This window comes from Diabrotica virgifera, chromosome 4 (assembly GCF_917563875.1).
Source record: "Diabrotica virgifera virgifera chromosome 4, PGI_DIABVI_V3a".
NCBI lineage: Eukaryota > Metazoa > Arthropoda > Insecta > Coleoptera > Chrysomelidae > Diabrotica > Diabrotica virgifera.
The window spans coordinates 243,392-270,653 of record NC_065446.1 but is presented as its reverse complement, the minus strand read 5'-3'; the positions used below and the strand labels follow the sequence as shown (position 1 = coordinate 270,653).

Sequence of the window (27,262 nt, the reverse complement as noted above, 5' to 3'; positions counted from 1 at the left end):
TATTATAAACAAATTTTATTAAAAATCTTTTTATATTTGTTAAATTCATTAAAAAAAAACAACGATAAATATTTATTTCTTTTTCTTTCTTTCCGCTATGGTATTTAAAACCCTTGGCAGTTCTTTTAAAATGTCATCCACCGATAAGTTAAAATCATGGTCTGCCCAAAAATGTTTCAACTCATTCAAAACTTGGCCCATCATTCTCCCCCCTTCAACTCCTCTTTCCTTCAACACGTTCCCACTAAGAGGAAATTTAGGGATTTCCCATTTCTCCAGCTCTTCCCAATAGGGGGAATTGTTATATTTTAATACTTCCACAGCCATTTTTTGAGCATTGGTCGGTTTTGATGTAGACTTCAATATCTGTTGTTGAAACGGCATTAGAGGTTTCGGGTGTAATTTTGGGGCTCTGTTTTCCACAATGTAGACAGCCAAATCCCTTTCAAACGCTGATAATTTCAGTCTTGCGTGTAAATCTACTGCATCATCAACGGTATTCAAAAGAGATGCAAGCAATGTGATTGCATTTAAATTAAGATGACCACTTTGTTCCCACACTCGTTTCATTTCTTCAAGATTTGGATTTTCTGGTAAACCTAAAAATTGAGCACAGTAAATTATTACTTATCTCCAATGCAAAGAAAGTTAGAGGAGTTAAAGAGGAAAGATTTAACGTATAAGCGTTAAAAAACCCACAATAGCTACCTCTTCCAATATGGTTGGAAGAGATAGCTACCTCTTCCAACCATATTGGAAGAGGTAGCAGCTGAGACGAGACTTAAAACGAATACTGAAAAGAAGAAGGAGCACATGGAAAACCAACTGGAAGAACTAGAGATGTATAGCACAAAAAATAGAAACACGAAAATTTTACAAGACGATTAACCAGACCAGAACGGAATCCAAATCTAGACTAACAATAGTTAGGAACAGAACAGGAGAAATAACTGGTGAACAGGACGAGCTACTAGAAAGGTGGGCAGAAAATTTTGAGGGTAGACTAAATTAGTCCAAAATCAATGGGAAAGTCCCCGTAGCTGGCTGTATACCATAGTTAAAAAACCATACTGAAGTAAAAACTTCTTTTGTATATTGGTATAAAAAGTTTTATTAAAAAACATAAAAGTCCTCCAAAAGGATTTGCAAAACGTTTTCAATCTGAATCAGATCATCCTCAGTGCCTAGAACGAAGTATTTCCACGTTAAAATGAATACAAAAGGTTTAAAATTGTGACTAGGTTAAAGAAAAATGTGGCAATACTTACGTTCTGCTTCACAAAAGAAACTAGCAACTTATTTAGAAAGGTTACATCGATATAAATGGTTTACATAACAATTAAGTGATATTTGTAGCGACTCCAAGTCGATGTTACAAGATGAAATGTGCTAGGAGTGCTCAAAGGGCAACATGGTTCCCTGCTCGTTAAGAACTCGTGGTTCTTGCCAGTTCAATGGACACAGACCAACTAAAGTGAAGGAGATGACAATCCAATTATCAGACCGAAGTGACATGACAAGACAGGTAGTCAATTTTTGGTTATGAATTTCAAATTATTATTGTTGTTTAAAAAATTTTTGGATTATATATTAGTAACTGTATAAAATTGAAATTTAAATTATAATAATTAGATTCTATTGTAAAAGTATATGAGCCAACTCTCTACTCTCTGTTACAGAAAGAACTGTTGTTAGTGTTAGGTAGATAAAATGCAAGTCAGTGACGTCATCGGTGATTAAATTTGAGAAAGAAGGCAAACAGTTTTATTTAGTTTGAAAGAAAAGGAAAATTAGTTCTATGTACGCCACCTATATGATAGGTACCAAGATAAGGTATATTTAATGTTGTAAAAATAGCTAGGTGATGTTGGTTGCCTATGTATATGTTTGTAATGTTTATTGACAAATTGAAAATATTATAATTTAATTGGTTGTCTGAATTAGAGAACTAAAAACTAGAAAAGATAATGGAGCAAACAGACTGATATGAAAGTAATGTATATCATTGTGAAGCTTCCCACATAGGCGAGAAGATTGTTTAGCAAAATCAAGTTGAGAACGGGTCATTCAGAGCAACAGTGGCCTAACCCCAAAAACGAAGTTTTGAGATAAATGCAATCTTTGCATTCGTATTTACATTATGCTTATGGGCCATATGCCATATGGGCTGATAGCCAAATATAGAAATAGTTTGTGCAAACCCTTGTTAATCCGAAAATTTAATGTTGCTGCTTTTATTGATATCTTAATCTAAAAATGCTTATTTTGTGGCTTAGGCCACTGTTGCTCTGAGCGCCTCAAATATAAAAAGTGAGATTAGGTTGCAAGAAGCAGAAATACAGCTCGAAGACATGGACGACGAAAGAGAGAAAGATAACATCCCAACAGAGGAAGAAGTCATCAAAGAAATACAAAAATTGAAAGAAAACAAAGCTCCTGGATCAGATGGCATACCTTCTGAACTTTTAAACATGGCGCAACAAAATCTGACCTGTAGTATAAGTAGGCTAGTACAACTAATTTGTAAGCAGCATCAAAAAGAATGGGGCTACAAGTTAACACTAATAAAACTAAGTATATGAAGGTGACAAATAATAATCAAGTAGCAGAACCTGAAGATCTAACGGTTGGAACATATACTTTCGAAGGAGTAAGAGAGTTCGTATATCTATACTCACAAATCAACCAAATGGTAGGGGAAACCAAGCGGGGATCTTTGCAGTTACTCGAGCGCGTCAGATTATTACATGGGGAAAATCTTGTACCCTGAAAATGTACCTCTACCATATATTGGCTGTTAATGCAGGGGAGTTCGTTAAGGGGGGCCCGAAAAAAAATCTATCCTTAGAAAAACTCGAAATCGTCAGATTAAGATAAGGTAAGTTAAGTACATACATGGAAAACAGTGTATATTTCTAAAATTTGACGATTTGAGCGGGGCGTAAGGAAATGGGCGAGTCCCAAAGCTTCACAAGAAAAAAGCGAGTATTTCGCGAAATGGATTACAGATGGAAAAACTAAAAAATACGTACTCAACATTTTTCAAAAATCTATCGAATGTTACCAAACATGACTTCCCACGGAGATGGTTGGGGGGTAAATTTAATATTTTAAATACGAATCCCGCAATATTTCGCGAAATGAACATCAGATCGAAAAACTGAAAAATACACTTATTTAATATTTTTGAAAAATCTATCAAATGGCACTAAACACAATCCCCCACGGTGGTGGGGTAGGGGTTACTTTAAAATCTTAAATGGGAGCCCCCATTTTTTATTGCATATTTGGATTCCTTACGTAAAAATGAGTAACTTTTATTCGAGACATTTTTTCGAATTATGGATAGATGGCGCTATAATCTAAAAAAACGATTGTCTGAAATGAAAAATTGAATTAAAAATGGGAAAGTCCTCGCTAAAATGGAAAACTTTACAACATTTTTTGGTTTCAGGACCTACTCTTCACAACCCAATAGGTCCACAAAACGCTCGAGTGACTGCACATTTAGCATACTTTGCTCCCCTACGAAAGGTAATACAGTAACTGCAGAAATTAACAGACGTTAACATTGATATACAGAACTCTAATCAAGTCCGTCCTCACTTACGCGTCAGAAACGTGGACGATAACAAAAAGTGATGAAGAACGGTTAGGCTGTTTTGAATGTAAAATCCTCAGACATATCTATAGAAGTGTGGAGGAAAACGGATTATGGCGTAGACGCTATGAAAGAAAGACGCATAGAAAGACGACGTGCGAGTGTTAAGAGTGCGAAATTGGAAAACCAAGGCGAGGGATAGGAAGGAGTGGAAGCTGCTTCTGGAACAGGCCAAGAACCACTATGGGTTGTAGAGCCAATGATGATGAAATTATTAAAAATGTATAAACATTCTCAATTTCTTTGCAACACGAAAATGCAGCAGCTGCATAATACTATGGTCAAATCTGAGAGTTCAGGAAGAGTCTATACCGGTTTCGGGGGTTGTTTCCCCCTCATCAGTAGTCCCATATCCTCCTCTCTCAGATTCTTCTACGTACCACACTTTGGGCCTTTCCGAATTGCAAAGAAAGAAATGTCACGGATGAACTAGGGCCATCTACCGAAAAACAAAGTAAGTTATCAATCGAAGTAGCACAGAAAATGACAATAAATATCGTCTCCATACCACCAGATTGACAACAGGTGGAATACTTTCTTTGGTTACACCTCCTGAGATTTTCAAAATTTATAAATTATACAGGATGCCGAGGATATTAAGATGAGAGAATTTTAAATAATTCACAACTCATCTGCTCAGCGTGGTAAAAGCTCCAACAAGAAAGATTCCTTAATACTCAAACAAAAGAGTAAATGAATTAAAAATGTATAAACATTCTAAATTTCTTTGCAACACGAAAATGCAGCAGCTGCATAATACTCTACACAAGGAAAGAAAGAAAGCTCTTTCTTTCCTTGCAATTCGGAAAGGCCCAAAGTGTGGTACGTGGAAGAATCTGAGAGAGGAGGATATGGGACTACTGATGAGGGCGAAACAACCCCCCGACACCGGTATAGACTCTTCCTGTACTCTTAGATTTGACCATAGTATTATACAGCTGCTACATTTTCGTGTTGCAAAGAAATTGAGAATGTTTATACATTTTTAATTCATTTAGTCTTTTGTTTGAGGAATCTTTTGTTTTGATTAAGGAATCTTTCTTGTTGGAACTTTTACCACGCTGAGCAGATGAGTTGTGAATTATTTAAAATTCTCTCATCTTAATTTCCTCGGCATCCTGTATGTTTTATAAATTTTGAAAATATCAGGAGGTGTAACCAAAGAAAGTATTCCACCTGTTGTCAATCTGGTGGTATGGGAATGATATTTATTGTCGTTTTCTGTGCTATTTCGATTGATAACTTACTTTATGAAATTATTACTTATAGAACAATATATAAGATAAAACGATCACAGAAAAAAAAAAGAATGTTTGTGTACTTTGTACGCACGTAAGAAGTTATACTTCTATTATATGATTTCTTAAAAATAAATATACTTTAAACAGTTTGTAATTTTTTTAAACACCAAACTAATTTTGTGCTTACCGCTTCAAAAAAATAAAAAAAAAGTATAGGATTGCTCCGGATTCGAACTCAAGACCTCTCGATATCTGGCCGAATGCTATACCCAATACATTACGAGGATTGTGTCTGTATCGGTTCGAACGTACCTAATGACAATTCACGGTAACAAACAGACAAGGTGAAGTGTAATTAATATACAATAAAATGTTTTAATAATACTCATCTTACTCCTGAGGAAGACAAATCCAAATACACAAAAATTATAATAAATATATTTACTAAAAACACTAATATATTCTTTTCACACCTTTTCTTGCACTGATATATTTATACATAGCTTGAAAGATTTAGCAACTAAACGGCATACTGTCTGTGTGCGCATGCGCGCAGTATTATGAAATTTTACTCTCAATCGCGCCTAAAGAAGTATAACTTCAAAAATAAGTTAGAAATAATAAATACTTCAAAAATAATTGAAATATGGACCAAAAAATTTATTTTGTTTTGACATGGACTGTATGCAGAGAAGGAATGGAGACAATTAAAAACAATAATAACGGAATCTGAAGATGAAACTGTCGGAAAAGCCAAGAGACAAAGAAATGAGGAAATGTATGATGATGAATGCAAAACTGCAGTAGAGAAAAAAAAGGCAAGCTAGACTTAACCAAATTCAAGCAAATAGCAGGGAAATTTATAAGAAGAAGAGAACACAAGCAGAGAACAACAACCACAGAGAAACGACACGCCTTTGATCTTTCGTGGCTAAGCCGCCAACGACACTAAAGAACGGCCAGGGAACCAATAGTCAGTGGGCATATCACACAATATAAATTCGTAAATAAAATTAAGCATTTATGTTGACTTTCAATAAATATAAAATATTGCATCTTTGGTGGTGAGTATAAATGACCAAAAATATTTTCTTCCTTGTGGAATGCCTTGAAATGAATAAATAAATTACTGGCATCCAATTCTTGACTTGCTATTGCAAATTTGCAATACTGCAAGTATTGCAGTAGTGAATTTCAAGGCATTTCTTCAATAAATATCCACAAACATAACTGAATGCATTCACAACACACAAATTTTCTTTTCTGTAGTCATTGTCAGGAAGCACTAGTGCTTTTTGACACTTGACACCTTTGTCTTCTTTATGTATGAATTTAGTTATGTCTGTAGATTTTATATTTAGCAACAATTCACTTAATCATCCTTACAATAATCTATTGCTTCTGAATGGAAATAATTTTGAGAGAACAGCTTACGAAATGCTCTTTTAAACTCAATGGCAGTCGGGTTTACATTATTTCCACTCTGCTGTCTAACACTGCCAAAAAAAATTTCAATACAGTCGGTATTAAGACGTCAAGTTTTCACATATTTGAAATTTTGTTTTGTTAGATTTCCCCATAATTTTAACAAACTGTTAATAGTTATTCTCCAAGGTAGATAAGTATTTAATTTTTTCATAATTTAATGTAAGTTTGTTTAATTGCAACCGTGTTTTTGCAATTTTGAAGTCTTGTTCTGCTATAATTTTAAGATTTTCCCAATTATCGCGCCAATTATGTCTCCAACAATTTTTAGTTTGAATAGTATTTTGTTTGCGTCGTCTAAATCAGAAATTGTCGTGTATAGAACTCTTTATATATTTCTATTTCGTAAAAATAGGATATCTTGGAGTGCGATGACACCCGGACAACATCTGTTTTGATCTGGTTGGTTCTTCGGAGACTCGCGTCTGTTATGAAATACATTTATTATTTTTATTTTGAAATATCCCTTTTGCTTGGCAGAGCGAAGTTTAATTTTTTACAGAATTTTTTGACAGAATTAGCTGGAATTAGCATGTGTTGGGAACACTTAAAGCAACCAGGTTCGCGCATGTGTTTACAAAAACGGTACACGTTTTAAGTACGGTCGTGTCGTTTCTCTGTGGTAGTTGTTCTCTGATACAAGCGATTTGAATAATATTCAGAATGAAACAAAGAGAGGCTTTGAAAAAACAAGTACAAGAAGTACTATACTAGAGCATATCAATTGGCATGAAAACAGAAAATTCTATAAAGAAAGCACATCGTTGTTTAGAGACCAAAATTGATGATATTCAAAGATAAGAGATAGAAAGAATACTTAAGCATCACATCGAAAACATGGAGGACCTGAACACTGGTACGGAGCAAATGCCTCTCAGCCAAAAGGAAAGTACTAGAGTCTTGAAATTTGGTATCTAGATAGGTTTCTGCTAAAGTAAGAATGAACCTTATTGAAGTTAGAATAAACAGATATACTTCTCTTTGGTCTAGAATACAAAATAAAAAAAACAATAAAGAGGCAGTAGAAAAAAAAATAGTAATGTTCAGTAAGAGACAGCGTGACAAACGAATGGAGGTGCAGATACAATAACGAGTTAGAGTCTCTATTCGGAATGGAAAATCTAGTCAGATATATAAAGGCCAATAGACTCAGAAGGGCAGGGCATGTGATACGCAGTAACGACAATCGCCTTATAAACAATGTGTTCTGGGAAAGACCAAATGGAAGAAGGTCTGCAGGACAGCCTAGAAAAAGGTGGAAAGATGCAGTCAAAGAAGATCTGGAGAAAATGGGAGTGTGACAATGGGAATTAGTGGCACAGGACCGACAAACATGGTAGGCAATATAAATGCGGCAAAGACTCACGAAGAGTTGTAACACCATTGATGATGGTGACGATTTAGTAATGTTCATCATAGTATTTACTATGATAAACATTACGTTTTCCTCATAAAAGTGTAAAAATACATACCTATGTATGGAGCCAGACCATTTTCAATCATTATTTTCATCAAATCCCCAGCAAAATTTCCTTCAAGAATTTTTTTCAGTTCCATCCAAATTCTCTCACCTGAAATATCCTGTAAACCATGAGCATTATCCCTAATAGCTTTAAGGGTCCCTTCTTCGTGATTTTTCGGTTCTGATGCTATCCTACCATAAAATCTGGAACCCAAAAGTAGCTATACACAGTTATTTGCAACGAAAGCATGTTCAAATTATTACTGAAGGCTAGAAAAATATTCCCCAGAAAACGAAGTAGGTATTTAAACATCGAAAAATTGCTGGCTACTATTTTTTAACTGTAATATTTGGGGGAATTCAATAGAAAAGGTGTACCATCTTGTGGGTATCGAAATTTTTACTACGTCATGTTTTTCATTAACATTTAGGCAAAAAAAGCGAATTTTTTTATTCATTTCAATATTGTGAAAAAACTAAGCTGAAACAATGGACAGAATACATAATACATATTATACATCATTCACCTATACTGCCGTCCTCAATTAAAACGCGGTATCTGCAAAAAAATTGAAAATCAAGTTTTTGCTATATGTAGTTTCCTTGTGACTTGTGACCTTATTTATGCTTCTGCAATGTCTGAAAGCCGTATCATTTTATTTACTACCAAAATTAACAAATTGGAATATGCCGTCAACACATATAGAGTCCTGAGAAAAAAACTTTGAGAGCCGATTTCTCGGTTTTAAGTTGGCTGCACATACCGCGTTTTATTTGAGGACGGCAGTATAGTTGTAGAATTAGCTGGTTTTGAAAAGCATTATCAACTGAACTACGGGGAATTTATTATGATTTTAAAAATGCAAATTATGTCGGATTATGATTACTTTGCAAGTATTAATTGGGGCTTACTTTTATCAGATGATGTTAATTACAGCTTAGCAGTATTTTATGATTTTATGTATACAGGTTTCGACTTATTTGTTCCGATCAAAAAATTTAAAACAAGTTAGTTTCTGATTTGGTTTAATGGTAAATTAAGGAAGTTGATATATTTAAAAAAGAAAATACATAAGCAGTATAAATTATTTGGTAGAAGGGATGATTACTTAAGATTTTCTCAGTTAAGAAATGAATGTAAACAAGTATTGTTTCAATGTTATAGTCACTATTTGAATAATATTAAGAATGGGATTCTATCAAATCCTCGACATTTTGGAAGTACATATATTAATAACAAACATAAAAGTTATAATCTGCCATCTAGTATGTTCTACGGTGATAATACAGGTGATAATGCTCAAGACGTAGTTAATTTATTTGGTAATTTTTTCTCAATTGCATATTCTAATTCTAAACTGATCCCAATTTTTAACTATCAGCAGAGTGTAAATGTGAATAATTTATAGTGTTGAGCTCTCTGACATAATAATGATAGTATTTTAAAGTTGGACCAGATTGTTTGTCAGCTTATGTACTCAAGCATTGCATTTTTACTTTTGTAAAACCTATCCACATATTTCCTGATTTTTGGAAAACTACACTCCTGGCCAAAAAAATCGGGACACCTTAAAAATGGGTCATTTTTGATTTCCCCAATCTCCTAAACCTGTTGTCCGATTTTAGTGATTTATTTAATATGTTATCCGCTGTGAGCTCGTACGTAGAGGGGATATTTACAAATTCTCGAGCGCCAGTAGTGGCAAGTCTGTAAACGTTTACCGGAAATTTGACATAAATGTCAAAGTGATTAATGTAAAATTAAAATTAAAAACATTAATTATAAAAAATATTAGTTGGTCAAAGCTGTGGTATATATTTTTACCTTAAATATACTTACGTTTTAAATACTGAATTTAAGTTTTTTTAATGTTCCGTAATATGTAATTATAATTTAATCTAAAAATCTTAGCGCCATCTACACGATAATTGTGAAAGTATCCGAAGTAAGAAATTCATATTTTATCAATAGAACGTCAAAATGATTAGCAAAATCTTAAAAAAATCGATTACAATTTAATTAATTTTTTGCGTTGTAACTGTTAAGCGATAACAATTAAATAATAAATTTAAAAATTACCGGTGAAAGATCATTCCAGTAATCCGCTAGGAGCGCCACCAGCGAAGCTCAGAGCGTATAGCCTTATTCTCTAAGAATATGGATGTAGTAATAGTGTTGCTGAACAGGTAAATGTCATTGTATACCGGGTGTAACAATAATACTGTGTTTTTTCCTGAAAGTTCGTAACAGCCTGTGGAATATTCTAGCATTTAAAAAATATTGAAATTAAAACTCAATTGTAGCCTTAGCATTTCTTAACATTCTGCTTTTTGACTCATTCACTTATGTTGGATAATGAAAAAGTTAGGTACTTTGGACAGCTAGCCATGTTGTTCATCAATACAGGGTGTTTCTAAATAATTACGACAAACTTTAAGGGGTAATTCTGCATGAAAAAATAACGACCGTTTGATTTATAAACATATGTCTGCAAATGCTTCGTTTCCGAGATACAAGATGTTGAATTTTTTCTTACACACTGACGATTTATTTATTGCTCTAGAACCGGTTGAGATATGCAAATGAAATTTAGTGGGTTTTAAGAGGCAGTTATTGCGCATTTTTTGACATACAATTATGTATTTTATATTCACCATTGGCGTTCGTACGGGTCATATTACTTGGTCATATTACCTGTATGCACGCCAATGGTGAATATAAAAATTTTAGTGGTATGTAAAAAAATGTGAAATAACTACGTCTTAAAACCTGCCAAATTGCATTTGCATATCTCAACCAGTTTTAGAGCAATAAATATATCGTCAGTTTGTAAGAAAAAATTCAACATCCCATATCTCAGAAACGAAGCATTTGCGGACATATGTTTGTAAAGCAAACTGTCATTATTTTTTCATGCAGAATTAACCCTTAAAGTTTGTCGCACTTATTTAGAAACACCCTGTATTGATGAAGAACATGGCTAGTTGTCAAAGTACCTAACTTTTTCATTATCCAACATAAGTGAATGAGTCAAAAAACAGAATGTTAAGAAAGGCTAAGGCTACAATTGAGTTTTAATTTCAATATTTTTTAAATGCTAGAATATTCCACAGGCTGTTACGAACTTTCAGGAAAAAACACAGTATTATTGTTACACCCGGTATACCATGACATTTACCTGTTCAGCAACACTATTACTACATCCATATTCTTAGAGAATAAGGCTATAACATATTAAATAAATCACTAAAATCGGACAACAGGTTTAGGAGATTCGAGAAATCAAAAATGACCCATTTTTAAGGTGTCCCGATTTTTTTGGTCAGGAGTGTAGTTATTACTTACAATTTTCTAGTCTGGTAATAAAAATGATATTGAAAATTATCAGGGTATTTGTAGCCAATCTGTATTACCCAAACTATTTGAGTGTCTTGTAAATAACTTTTTAATATGGAATTGTAAAGATTTAATTAATGTGCAACAACATGGCTTTTCTAAAGGTAAGTCTACACGTACGAACTTAATATTGTATACTAATTTTATTGCTAATTCAGTTGAACAGAAGGGTCAGGTTGACGCTATCTACACAGACTTCTCTAAAGTCTTCGATAGAGTTAACCATGATCTGCTTATTGCTAAATAAGCCTGGATAGGTAGTTATATATTATCTGGTAGATGTCAGTATGTAAAATATGGAAATTGTTTATCTCAGCGAGTATCTGTAACCTCATGGAGTTCCCAGGGGTCTCAAATTGGGCCCCTCTTATTTAATATATCTGTTAATGATATATCCTCAGTCATTAAAAGCAGGGTTGAAAAAAAACATGTTTTTTTTATTTTATACAAAACAAACGTTTTTTTTTGTTTTAAACGGTTTTTTTGTTTTAAACATGTTTTATTTTTCGTTTGTAAATTACGTGTTTTAAACAAATAAAACGTAGAAAAAAACATTGTTTAAATCATATTTCTTACAACGAGAAGGATCTGTTTGAGGAATTAGGCAGCACAGATACATAATATAACTTATGGCTGTTCAGCCCATATTATGAACTTACTTGCCCACGATATAGAAGTGCCGGGAATAAAGAACAGTGTCAAAAAATTGCAAGTATTTCAGAAATGTACATTTTGCTAGCGCAAAATTCCGAGAAGCTGGTGATTCTGCTCTTGTATTGCATTAGGATGTTCGTTGGAATACTTCATCGGAATGCTTAGAAAGTTGGTTGAAAAACTGGCCAATATTATTTCACATTTGCTCTAAACAATAGAATAAGTATTAAAAAATTTTGAAAAAATCCTTTGTAAAAGGTATAACATTTTTTTTTATTCAAATTCCTTAAAAGGGCTACATCACATGGCAACCAGGATAATGCCCTGAGGTAATGTATTGAAATTTCCCAACACGTGGGATCCAAATTGAGTTGTTTACATTTCAATGACTTAATGGCAACTGAATGCGACATGAGTGATGTTTCTGAAAAAACCCCTTTTTTTCAGAAACATCACTCATTTCGCATTCAGTTGCCATTAAGTCATTGAAATGTAAACAACTCAATTTGGATCTCACGTGTTGGGAAATTTCAATACATTACCTCAGGGCATTATCCTGGTTGCCATGTGACCATCACAGGGCTTTTTATTGAAGTATGCACTTTTAAGGCATCTATATTACATGTAAAGGGTTTTTACCCGGATATTTTTCTTTTTCTTTTGTGGGTCAGCTAGCATCCAGTTTATCTAACACTGATGATGATTTTTTATAAAAATCAAAAACGTTTTGTTGTGATATAGTCCTTTTAAGGGATTTTAATAAAAAAAAATTTATACCTTTTACAAAGGATTTTTTTTCAATTTTGTGATTGATGGTATACAGCCAACTACAGGAAAAACATTTTCTTTTCCTTGTAGATTTTTTAGAATAAGTATTGATAAAGATGAAACAAAGCTTGTAAATGATACAAAGTTAAAGGCAAATGACAAAGACTAGGTATTTATAAAAATTAAAGTATATTGTAGTGCAGGGACAAAGTCCAAACAAATACTTGCACGAGAGGCTACAGAGATATGGCTAGAACTTCTGGAAGCATTCGAGACTGAACACGCAAATGGCGAATTTTTGGTAAATGATACGAATAAAGTCAAGGAGCTTATGAAAATGGCTTTGATCCTGGCTCATTTCTTGACAAGTTTGCTTGCTCATCACTTTAGTGGAAGTAAATTTAGTCAAGAGCAAATAAAAACTGGTACGGAATATGTAGAAACTTCACTTCACATCCAGAAGCATTGCCAATTATTATTAATTACCAGGCAAAGTGTGTACCCTTTAATCCATATATATTTTCTAAACATCTAATGTACAACCATTGGCATGGTGGCGTTCTATGGTCATACAACATAAAAAAAACTCTTCTCATCATACGCTTTAGTCAATTCCAAACTATGTAACATGCTAGGCAATGTCAAAGCTGCTAAGTTGGTTTCAATTTTTAAAGAGCTAAATTATATAAGTGATCACGTGGCTGATAAAATTGATGACTTAGATTACAAGATTACTATGAGACTAAAACAATTTGAGAAAATTATTAACTCTTGTATGCAAAATGTTTTGAGTTTTCCAATTTTTGTTGTGTTCCCATTATTAATAAATAAAAATATATTTGTTACAAAGTCTGTATAATAATAATAATGTGTATAAGACTTTTTTCATATTTATGTATTATTCACAAAAAAATGAAAAAAAAAACGCTTGTTTAATTTAAGTGTTTTAAACATGTTTAAAACAGTTGTTTAAAACAAGACAACCCTGATTAAAAGTAGTAAATTTCTAATGTTTGCTGATGATCTTATAATATTTCGAATAGTTAATAACCTAGTTGATGCCTCTTTGTTACAGAATGTTATTAAAAGCTTAGCTAGTTGGTGTAAGGTAAATATGCTATACTTCAATATAAAAAAATGTTTTAAAATTACTTTTGGAAGATCAAGAGAGTTTGTAAATTAAGAGTATTGTAAAAATAATGTACCTTTAGAGGCACGTAATAATATTAAAGATTTGGGTATAAATTTTGATTCTAAATTAACTTTTAAATATTATATTAATGAAACTTCAACTAAAGCTTTAAATAATTACACTTTTATAAAAAAGAACTTTTTTATAATAAAACGTTTTAATTATTTATAGGAGAGAATATAAAATAATTTGACGATATAAAATGCTTAAAATTCCAAAAATTACAATAGTATAAAAAAGTACTTTTTATAATACCACGGTTGTTTAAGATGGAATATTATAATATTTATATATAACAATTAACTTATAAAATACGAATTTTAAGTATATCAACTTTTAATTATTTAATAAAAAAAATTAAAGATAGGTACGCAACAGTCGTGGTCGAACTAGGAAACTCTCGTTCTGCAATCTAATGCCACTGACCCACCATCAGTTTGTAGATATCGATTTATTAACGTACTTTAAAATATCATTGCATTAGCCACATTTTTAAAATAGTTTGAAATAAAAAAAAATCGGTTTATCCATTCAGGGTGATTGATTAGTAGGGAAAAGCTCCGTAGATCCATTATAGTAATAGATAGCCATCAAAGCTAATAACAAAAATTGTAGCAAACTTTGATTACAGACTGATAATCAGTAATCGTAAATTGTCAATTTTAGACAATTCAGTCATGGCTTACCTAAAATTTGGAAAGATTTAGACCCGTAATTAATAATTTGCTTTGAAAAATGAAAATATCTCAAAAACCAATAAATTTAGACATAGGGAATGTTATATATAAATTAAAGTAAGGTAATAGTACTTTTCGATAGTGATATAAAATACAGGGTGTTTCATTTAAAATTACTGAGAAAATAATGTACTTGCGTTTTGACTCACACTGTATTCAATATAAAGAAAATCAGGAATATCAATCATTTATGAAAATTTTAACAATAAGTAAAAAAATGGCATCAATAAACCATTGCCGTTGTGCTTATTTTTATTTATACAGGGAGTTGAACTTGTTACGATTTTCATATAAAATTTGTTATAACTTTGTGAATACCCTGTATAACATACCATTTTTATATTTTTGTAATGGAGAAGTTAAGAAGATTTCGAATATAAAATCAAATATAGTGTTCCATTTAAAAAAAAAACATAAGTTTGATCTGCCACTATGTTATTGAACACCCTGTAAAATTCAAATTTTGTAATGTGAAGCTCAAAGTTGGCTACAATTTTTTTTATTAACTTTTATCGCTATCCATTACTATAACGGATCTACAGAGCTTTATCCTACTAATCAATCACCCTGTCTAATAGCAGTTAAATATTGTATTGTTAGCTACTTCAAAGATATTCTGAAAATTTCAGGTCCCTATGTAGCCTAGAAGTATTTTTAAAATGGATTACAAAATTTGCGGAGTCCATGACACCGACCAAGCCAAGTATATAAAAACGTTTTAAAATGTTGGGATTTATTCTTAGAAACTGTAATCAGTTTTCAGTTCAAACTTTAAAAATATTATCTATCTAATTAGCCTTCTTCAGTCCATCTTTGGACATAGGCCTCCCCCATCCTTTTCCATTCTTCTCTGTCTGCCGCTACAGTTATCTGTATAAAAATGTTATACTTTAGTTTAATTCTATCAGTTTTGGAGTATGGTTCTCTCATTTGGTCTCCTTCATATAATAGTGACATCTAAATAAATTCTTGAGGTTATGTGATGATACCCCATATATGATGATATACTGTCAATACTTAATATGTCGTCACTACATCATAGAAGGTTTAAAGAGGATTTATGTTTCCTTTTTAAGATTATAAATGGATATGTTCAAGATCCAAAGTTACTTACTTACTTTCCGTGTCCGGAACACCGACAACTTTAAATTCTGTATTTCCAATGGTTGGCCACATAGATGGCCCTGTCATTTGCTATAATTAAGTCTTCTTCTGTGCAGGTCTCTCTCATATCTGTGTATGATAGTAGATGCCGGCTGGTCTGAACCGCGCCACAGTCGCAGGTATCGTCCTCCTGGTATCCCCATTTTTTCAGGTTACTAGCACAACGTGAGACGCCGGTTCTTAGTCTGTTTAGCGCTTTCCAAGTCGGATACGGTAAATTGTGTCCAGCAGCCATTTCCTCTGAGGGAGGAAAATGTGTCGCGGTAGCTGACGCTTGCCATACGTGTATTCGGCGCGTCTCTGGCGCTTTGGGGATGGATCTTGATGTTTTCAGGAAGCTTTTCCGAGATGTTAGTCTGCTTGGCTGAGTTTGGTGGTCATATAAGGGGTGTCTTCGGTCCGTCTCTGTCGTTCTACCTCTGACGTGACCTTACTCCTGATAGTTGGTGGAGCAATCCCAGCTATGGGGTATACCTCTTCGATAGGTGTCGGTTTCAGGCAACCCGATATTATACGAACCGTTTCATTTAGAGCCACGTCGACGTTCTTTGCGTGAGCAGAGTTTGCCCATACTGGTGCTCCAAACTCCGCGGCCGAAAAACATAATGCTAAGGCAGAAGTGCGGAGAGTGTGTGGTTGTGCTCCCTATTTTGTATTAGTTAGCTTGCGGATGATATTTCTGGCACTTACTTTCTTCTTGACATCTTGACAGTGGTATCGGTAAGACAGAGTTCTATCCAGACGGACGCCAAGGTATTTTGGCGTCTCATTGTATTCCAGCATCTGACCACGCCATTCCACCTCCAGCAGCATTCGGGCGTGCTTGTTTCTAAGGTGGAAAGCACATACCTGGGTTTTTGTGGGATTGGGTTTCAGATGGTTTTTATCGTAGTATAGAGCTAAGTCTCCCAGGGCATCTGTCAGTTTCACTTCGACTTCATTGAAGGTTCTTCCCTGAGCTGACACAGCTGTATCATCAGCGTAAATAAATTGCCTTGTTTGTTGGTGTATGGGTTGGTCGTTGGTGTATACGTTGTATAGAATCGGCGCGAGGACACTTCCCTGTGGTAGCCCATTTTTTTGGTCCCTCCATCGACCACTCTTGGACTGGAGCGTTACATAGAAGCGTGAGGATCTCGATATCATTTTGATCTGTTAGAGATGTGGAAGCTACGTCGATATCTGGTCTGACGAAGACTGCGCTATCATACTGGTCGTGTGGTCTCTCCAGTATAAGCTTCATACCCCGAATCCTTGGTCTGCGGCTTGCAATACCTCTATGGGTTTCTTGAACCAGTAGAACATCGACACCGTCTTCTCTGCACATATTAAACAATAGGTCTTCTTTATCTGCTGATAATCCTTCAATATTAATTGAGGTCGTCATCAAAAATGGCCTTGATAAAGACCGTTTTGATTCTGATTGCATCTGTGTTGTTGGTGCACCAGTGTTGAAAGGATTAGCCGACATTACTCGTTTCCAGGGGACGCCCTATTGTATTCACAAGTGATCACAATCTACGTGGAGGCTCCTTTCATGTCCCCCGATCCAAAGTTATTAAGGTTAATAAGTTTTAATGTTAATACTAAGAGAACTCGTAACACTGAGATTTTCAACATTCCATTTCACACTACAAATTATGAGCACAGCAATAGTTTAGAGTTATTTGGAATATCTACAACAACATTTAAGAAATCAGTTGAGATTTTGAGCATTACTTAATAACTTAAGCTACTAATTTAATTGAATTTTTCGTTAATTTTAATAATTTTAATTTTGGTTTGTTTTTTTAACGCAACCTATGCTTTGTAAAGGTTCACATTAATTTTTGTAAAAGTGGTATATCGGTTAAATAAATAAATAAATAAATAAGAATAAAAAAGTTTAATTTTTAAAATGTCTTAGGGTCAATCCAAGCCAAGTGGTCCAAAGGTGGTTGCTCGACTATTTTCAATATTTTTTATTTTTCTACCTTTTAAACTTCAGTCTATAGCGAGTACAAAATTCCATTCATTTTATTTAAAAAAAAATATTTTGCCGATGACGGCCATTTTTGTTAAAGCGTATCTATCATTTTCACGGAAAACATGGCTTCGCTCTTTAGCCAATATTTTCACTGAGATTTGTCCTAGAACAATAAATCAAAAACCAAACTTTTTAGAAAAGTATGCTCTAAAAAAACGGCATGTAGCATTATTTAAGTTCAAACTACCCTTAAGGCCTTAAATGAACCTCAAATTTTGAAAAGGTAAAATGATGAAATTCCATTTTCAGCATTTTTTTAACAGCACAAGGATGCCGATTATGGTTTGTAATTTTTTTCTGGAAAAGACATACGTACATACTTTATATAAAAAAGTTTGAGCTTTTTGTTAAAGAGACTCAAAGTCTTTATTAAATTTTTTCAAAAAAAATCTCAAATATGTAATTTTTTGAAAAATCTCAAAGTTTGACCCCTTATATCTCTGATGGGCACGGATGAAAAAATTTGAAATTTGGCTGAATGTTAGCCCCTAGCAAGTAAAATAAAGAATAAAAATTTGGAGTTGCAGACTTACGTCATATACGAGTTACAGGCCTGACAAAATGGTCAAAAATCCAAATGGTCAAAATTTGAGCGTTTGCTGGCAGGGTAATTAAAATTCAAATAAACTGTCTAATTACATAAAAAAGAATATGTGTGTGTGTGTACTTTGTACGCACGTAAGAAGTTATACTTCTATTATAATATAATTTCAACGAAATAAATATACCTACTTGACAGTTACAATACAAAAAATTAACAATAATTACCAAAAATGAACCAAAACTTAACCATGCCAAATATTAAAAAAATATATGAATCGTCCGGGATTTGAACCCGCAATCTCGAGATTTTTTTATCTCTGGTCCAATGCTCTACCAACAAGGCCATCAAGCCACATGCTACTTACCTTTCAGATATACATAATTATACATCACGGTGACAAGTGAAATATAAAAATAGATGTTTTATTATTTTACGCCCAAGGAAGACAAATCCAAAGACACAAAATTATAATAAAAATCCTTTTAAACCACCTTTTTCACATTGCGCAAGTTGTATTATTAATATTAATGTTAATAAATGAAATATAAATATTTTGACGTTTCACAATTTGACAATTCACTTTTAACTGCAGTGCCTTAAAATTTTTAAAGCACTAGTGCCTTAAAGTAGCATTTTTAACGCTCCTATGGACTCCTCAAAATTGCATTTTTAACACGTTTGTAGAAAAATATATTTAAAAACACTAATATATTCTTTCCACACCTTTTCTGGACTGATACATACATAAATTAAAACATTTTGAAGTATAACTTCAAAAATATAATATGAAAACTATTTAAAAAGGCAGTATAACTATTAACTAACCTTTGTTGTTTCTCTTCCCACAAATTTTAAAACGCAACAACCATACATAACCAAACCGTCAACCGTCCAAACCACAGCTGCGCTACAGCTGCCATATTGGATAATTTTTGACATGTCATTTGAACATCCAATCAGAACAAAGTTATAATGCGCATGCGCCCGGATCGTAGGTTTTAACATATAAAAATTCACCCTCATATCGCGCGTAAAGAAGTATAACTTCAAAAATTAATGTATTTTCACCAGATTTCACAATAAATACAAATTTATACAAGGTGGGCCAAGAAGAGTCCACCTCGATATTTGGCAATAGTAACCCATTAGATTTTAAGGAAATCCCGAAATAGGTCCATTTTTATTTTTATATTGCAACTTTTTGGGATTATATTTCATCCTACGTGACGTCATCTATCAGAGCGTGATGACATAATTGATGATTTTTTTAAATGCGAATATTTTGGTATTTTAATTTTTAATTTGTGGTATTTCATTTGAAAGCGTGTTCAATTCTCTATTTAGTAATATAAACATTATAATCATTATTTATACAGGATGACCAGAAAAATATTTGTTGAATTAAATTAATTGGCGCAAAAAGAAGAATGTATGTAATTTTTTTAACTCAAAATACATTGTCCTGCTGTTAGAAAATAGAAAAAATGTTTATTTCACAAATAAACATTTTTTCTTTTCGTTTAAATTAAACCACAAACAGCCTCCCACCTACCTCTTGACAGTTTGAACACATTTAATATCAGCGAAAAGCAATGTTTATTTGTCAAATAATAATTTTTGAAGTTATACTTCTTTACGCGCGATATGAGTGTGAATTTTTATATGTTAAAACCTACGATCCGGGCGCATGCGCATTATAACTTTGTTCTGATTGGATGTTCAAATGACATGTCAAAAATTATCCAATATGGCAGCTGTAGCGCAGCTGTGGTTTGGACGGTTGACGGTTTGGTTATGTATGGTTGTTGCGTTTTAAAATTTGTGGGAAGAGAAACAACAAAGGTTAGTTAATACTTATACTGCCTTTTTAAATAGTTTTCATATTATATTTTTGAAGTTATACTTCAAAATCTTTTAATTTATATATGTATCAGTCCAGAAAAGGTGTGGAAAGAATATATTAGTGTTTTTAAATATATTTTTCTACAAACGTGTTAAAAATGCAATTTTTAGGACTCCATAGGAGCGTTAAAAATGCTACTTTAAGGCACTAGTGCTTTAAAAATTTTAAGGCACTGCAGTTAAAAGTGAATTGTCAAATTGTGAAACGTCAAAATATTTATATTTCATTTATTAACATTAATATTATTTTTCTCATGATCATCTTTCAGTGCGTCACAGTTTTTCGATTTCTCTCTAACGCATTAAATTGTATGTGACAGAAAAAAAGGCACGTCTTTGAATACTTTGGTAATTATTCTAGTTCGGTGATTATTCTAGTTTTCGATAGATGGCGCCATAATCAAAAAAGAATTATTTATTAAATAAAATAATAATATGTATTATCAATATAATCTGTACAATTTATAAGACTATACAAATGAAAGAAAATACCATTTTATAAATGCAATAGACACAATTGATTTGGTTTTATTCCAAATTGAAAATAAAATTTGACAACTGTCAGATTTAACAAAAATGTCACGTTAGAATAAATGTCATAAATGTGTATTATCACGGACTTACCTTTTTTTCTATAATTTGTGACGCACTGAAAAATGTTCATGAAAAGGAGAATATTAATAATACAACTTGCGCAATTTGAAAAAGGTGGTTTAAAAGGTTTTTTATTATAATTTTGTGTCTTTGGATTTGTCTTCCTTGGGCGTAAAATAATAAAACATCTATTTTTATATTTCACTTGTCACCGTGATGTATAATTATGTATATCTGAAAGGTAAGTAGCATGCGGCTTAATGGCCTTGTTGGTAGAGCATTGGACCAGAGATCTAAAAATCGCGAGATTGCGGGTTCAAATCCCGGACGATTCATACTTTTTTCTTTTTTTTTTAATATTTGGCATTGTTAAGTTTTGGTTCATTTTTGGTAATTATTGTTAATTTTTTGTATTGCAACTGTTAAGTAGGTATATTTATTTCGTTGAAATTATATTATAATAGAAGTATAACTTCTTACGTCCGTACAAAGTACACACACATTCTTTTTTTTTTTTCTATTTTATGACAGCAATAAAATGTATTTTGAGTTCAATAAATTAAATACATTCTTCTTTTTGTGTCAATTCATTTAATTCAAAAATTATTTTTTTGGCCACCCTGTATAAATAATGATATTATTGTTTATACTACTGAACAGAGAATTGAACACTCTTTCAAATGAGAAAACATACGAGCCCTATTCTCATTAAAAAAATCATTGATTACGTCATCACGCCCAGATGGATGACGTCACTAGTATGAAATATATACAGTATGTCCCTGTAAGTTGTATCCATATGGAAAACTTTTTTATTATTAACTTTACGAAAAAAACTTATTCTTCATCAAAAGCTCTGCATGGTCCAAAACCTAAGATTTAACGATCAAATATCAAATTTTTTGAATATTATACGAGGTATGTCAAAAAGTTTGAATTTCACTCAAGAGTAAAGTAGCTTTATTTTTCACAATATTGAGAATTGCTATTATGAAAAGTTATTTGGAATTAAAAACTATATTCTAATATGCAATTACATCTTCCTAATTGAAAAAAATTTTTTTTTTGAAAAATTATGGATAACTAATATTATTTTCAGTTATTTTGATTTTGATAACTCTTTTATTATCAATTTTACGAAAAAAAGTGATTCTTAATAAAAAGTTCTGGATGGTCTAAAATCTAAAATACAACCATCTTATATCAAATTTTATCAATTTTATACGAGGTATGTCAAAAAAGATAAATTTAGACCAAAAGTAAAGTATTTTTGTAGTTCAGAATATTTCAATTAGAAGGATGTAATTACATACTGAAACATAGTTTTTAATTCTAAATAACTTTTCATAATAACAATTTTCGATATTGTGAAAAATAAACGTATTTTACTCTTGAGCGAAATTCATATTTTTGACATACCTCGTATAAAATTGACAAAATTTGTTATAAGGTGGTTGTATTTTAGGTTTTAGATTATGTAGAACTTTTTATTAAGAATCACTTTTTTTCGTAAAATTAATTATAAAAGAGTTATCTGAATTGAAATAACTTAAAATAATGTTAATCCATAATTTTTCAAAAAAAATTTTTTTTTCAATTAGAAGGATGTAATTGCATACTAGAATATAATTTTTAATTCTAATCATCTTTTCATAATAGGGATTTTCAATATTGTGAAAAATAAAGCTACTTTACTCTTGACTGAAATTCAAACTTTTTGACATACCTCGTATAATATTCAAAAAATTTGATATTTGATGGTTAAATCTTAGGTTTTGGACGATGCAGAGCTTTTTATGAAGAATAACTTTGTTTCGTAAAGTTAATAATAAAAAAGTTTTCCATATGGATACAACTTACAGGGACATACTGTATAAAAAAATTGTAATTTAAAAATAAAAATCGACCTGTTTCGGCATTCCCTTAAAATTTAATAACTGCCAAATATCAAGGTGAACTCTTTTCTTTGGCCCACCCTGTATACATTTGTATTCATTGTGAAATCTGGTGAAAATAGATTAATTTTTGAAGTTATACTTCTTTAGGCGCGATTGAAAGTAAAATTTCATAATACTGCGCGCATGCGCACACAGACAGTATGGCGTTTAGTTGCTGAATCTTAGGTGAGCTGAATATCAGTGCATGTGCAAGAAAAGGTGTGAAAAGAATATATTAGTGTTTTTAGTAAATATATTTATTATAATTTTTGTGTCTATGGATTTGTCTTCCTCAGGAGTAAGATGAGTATTATTAAAACATTTTATTGTATATTTATTATACTTGTCTGTTTGTTACCGTGAATTGTCATTAGGTACGTCCGAACCGATACAGACACAGTCCTCGTAGCGTATTTGGTATAGCACTCGGCCAGAGATCGAGAGGTCTTGAGTTCGGGTCCGGAGCAATCCTATACTTTTTTTTTATTTTTTTGAAAGTGGTAAGCCCAAAATTAGTTTGGTGTTTAAAAAAATTAAAACAAACTGTTTAAAGTATATTTATTTTTAAGAAATCATATAATAGAAGTGTGCGTACAAAGTACACACACATTCTTTTTTATTTCATTAGACAGTTTATTTGAATTTTAATTACCCTGTCCACAAACGCTCAAATTTTGACCATTTTGATTTTTGACCATTTTTTCAGGCCTGTAACTCCTATATGACGTAAGTCTGCAACTCCAAATTTTTACTCTTTTTTCTACTTGGTAGGGGCTAACATTCAGCCAAATTTGAAATATTTTCATCCGTGCCCATCAGAGATATAAGGGGTCAAACTTTGAGATTTTTCAAAAAACTACATTTTTGAGATTTTTTTTGAAAAAATTTACTCAAGCCTCAAAGCTCAATCTTTTTTATTTAAAGTATGTATGTATGTATGTCTTTTCCAGAAAAAAATTACAAACCATTATCGGCTTGCCTTATGCTGTGACCTCAGTGAAAACATTGGCTAAAGAGCGAAGCCATGTTTTCTGTGAAAATGATCGATACGCTTTAACAAAAATGGCCGTCATCAGCAAACAAAATTTTTTAAAAATAAAATAAATGGAATTTTGTAGTCTCTATAGACTGATGTTTAAAAGGTAGAAAAATAAAAAATATTAAAAATAGTCAAGCAACCAACTTAATTTATATTGGACCACTTGGCATGGATTGACACCTTAATTATTATTTCCTTTAATAAGCTAATATCCCTTTATTTCTCCCTGGTTAGATCTCATTTCGATTACTGTTCCACAATTTGGTCCCCCTATTACTTATTTACTCATAAACTGAAACTTGAGGCTGTCCCAACACAATTTTCTGAGATATACTGCCACTAAGATGCATGTATTCTATGACTATTTTGCATTAGAGCGCATACTGAACTTATCTCCTCTTGAGGTACGCAGAAAACAAATAGATTAATAATTTTATTTAAAATTATCAACGGGCTGTGTAACTGCCCCGAGCTTCTCTCCAAAATATCTCCATTTGTCCCCAGTCGTTCGACTAGGCAGGTGCAAACCTTTTATGTTTTTTTTCATAGATTTAATTATTCTTACAATACATTTATTCCTAGAACTCTTCGATTAGCTAACTCATTAAATAACCTCGAAATTTTTAATATATCAGTTTCCCGCTTTAAAAACCATATTTCTTCCCTAACTTTTTAACTTTTTAATATTTTCGGCAAGAGCTTTTGTATTGTGATTAGTGTTACATGACCTGTATGTGTTAGATAACTCAAAACCGTTATACCTTGGAACATTTCCGAATTGATTTAGGTGATATCTTTTGTTTGTAATTGTACTGACCTAATGTTATTTTATTCTTTTTTCTTTCTTTTCTATAACTGTACTACTCATAGAATTATTTTTTCTCAAACTACATACTTTGTTATGTTATATTATGATAATTTATGTTATTTATTTTATTTAGCGTATGGCTAGATCACAGTTTTTGTACATAAATAAAAAGGACAATACATTGTAAATAATAATAATTAATTTTACATACAAAAATTTAGTTGACATATTCAATCGACTGCCATTGTAGGATCTGATCGGACACTCCTCCACTAAATGTTTGCTCTTCTCATACCTGCGATATTAAATTGGCACGCTCGTGTAATCACAGTACATTTATTAGTAGTTGTCTCTTCTTTAATTACTTAAAAAACTGATATTTTTCTGCCAGGAGATCTTGTGAAAGATTGTTTGGCGCCTCTTGTGCTAGTCCATTAATTTAGATTATCCAGGGTGCACGTGCAGTATTATCCTGCGGACGCAAACTAGCTTTACACCCCCTTTAGAAGTTAAAAATTAGGTATACGAATTAGATTGTATAAATTTAAAATCATTTTAAACTATTAATTTACTTTGACATTACTTTGACATGATGTAGTATATTGATTTTTTTTTATATTTATTTATATTTATATTATATAATTATATTATATTATGTTTATGTTAGGTATATAATTGGTTAACATTAATGTTATATAATTGTATCATTATGTTATATAATTTAGAACACTGTAACATTTATATCTGAATAGGGCTTGCCCGTGAGTGAATAAATAAATAAATAAAAATATTTCTCATACCTGAAATATCTCAAAATCCTCAAATAATCCTCCTGTATCCTAGTCGCGGCATCTCCCACAAAAGCTATCCTTCGTTTTTGAAGATCATCATGTCCATAAAAGTAATCATAAACAGAACCATCCAGACCTAGGAACATTGAATTGATTGTCAAGTCTCTTCTCAGTGCATCTAGTAGCCAATCTGTTGTAAACTGTACTTCTGCATGCCTACCGTCAGTTACCACATCTATCCTTAAAGTAGTTACCTACAAGATTTTAAATAGTAAGTTAAATATGTAGGAATATTACTTCACAGAAATTGGTCTCTATAATTTTGACACTGTTTCTTAGAAAAGCTGCCAAGCACAAAAGAGAAATACCTGCCTCGAAATTTTCTTTATCATTTATTCTGGGTGTGATAGTGCCATGTTTTTCTCCATTGGCATTTATCATTCGAACATTTTCCGATATGAACATTTCTTTCATCTGAGTTGGAGTAGCTGTAGTGGCAAAATCTAAATCTTTGGGTTGCATTCCCATTAAAAGATCTCTTACTGCTCCACCTGCAATAGTGATGTAAATTTTCATTACTTTTGAATATTTGTAATGATTCATTACTTTAACTATCAATACCTGGTACTTTATACTCGTTACTTTCATTACTTTTAATTTTCAGATAGGTAGAGTACAATATTTTTGTGACTTTAGGCGTAGATTGAATACCCGAGGGTATTCGAGTATTTAATCAAAACAGTAGGATTCTTTTTATTGAAATTCTTTATTGAAATAGAAATCCTACTAACAATATTTAAATATGAATTTGCTTAATTAAATACAATATACAATACATGCAATATTATACAACACATACAGATTTATTAAAAATTATTTTTTATCTAGGTAAAATATATGTCTTTAGTAATTTTTTAAAAATTTGAACTGTCAGTGCATTCTTAACACTGGGGGGAAGATGGTTAAATTCATTCATACATTTGTAAAACAGGGATGTCATTGTGCTATGTTTATTAGTTTTTTGAATATCAAAATCTTCAATATTTCTAATGGTATATGAATGAACTTGACCCCTCAATGTAACATATTCATTAAAATATGCAGGCAGCATTCCTTTTTTTAATTTAAAATTATTACAGTTATAGTAGTAAAATACCTAATAAATAGTGTACCGAAAAAATATCAAAGACCGACCTACCAATTCCATTTGGCAGGCACTTAGTGTTTGCATTACACCCTGTTACGGGTATTTCACTATGGGTACTGGCATCTGGGTTTTTCGCTTAGTTTAGGTACCTGTTTACTAAACTAATTACTGTTTACTAAACTCGTCACTACAAGTAACGAGTTTTACTAACAACGAGGAATTCGTATCTTGGGTATTGGACAAATAGTAGTTACTTTGTAACAAATAGGTACTTTTTTACATCACTAACCTGCAATTCGAATTTCATAGCCATACTCTTTAAATAAGGATACTAAAGTTCGCAATTCCTCGTTGAATATAGAGTGGAATTCTTGTGAGTTTAGTTTCATTATCACCGGGTTTTCCCTTGCGTTAGGACGGGCCATTTTCCTTAGGAATTTAATTCTTTCAACTTTTGACAAACTACTTATCTGAAAATTGTTTAATATAAGAAAATTGTTTTACAAAAACGTAAATAGTTGTACATTTGTACAGTATGCTTGTTTTATTAACTTATTTACGTGTCGAAGAAAGAAGTTATTAAACAAAATCATTTCTATTTATTTTAATAATTCATATTTGAAAATTTGAAAACATTTGAAATTTATATTCTAATTTGATTCTAATAGGTTAGAATGATGTCAAATGTCAAGTCTTATAGTCTTATGTCACTG

General features: G+C 32.0%; 1 protein-coding gene across 1 annotated transcript; it reads right to left on the bottom strand.

Annotated features, from left to right (window-relative positions):
- LOC114324378 (CCA tRNA nucleotidyltransferase 1, mitochondrial) lies at positions 1 to 27,262 on the bottom strand. The gene is made up of 6 exons (XM_050648993.1): positions 27,074 to 27,262; positions 26,839 to 27,019; positions 25,775 to 25,953; positions 25,412 to 25,656; positions 7,860 to 8,053; positions 1 to 599 (listed from the first exon to the last, which is right to left on the bottom strand). The coding sequence occupies exons 1-6, from the start codon at positions 27,140 to 27,142 to the stop codon at positions 73 to 75; spliced, it is 1,395 nt and encodes a 464-aa protein (XP_050504950.1). The 5' UTR covers positions 27,143 to 27,262; the 3' UTR covers positions 1 to 72.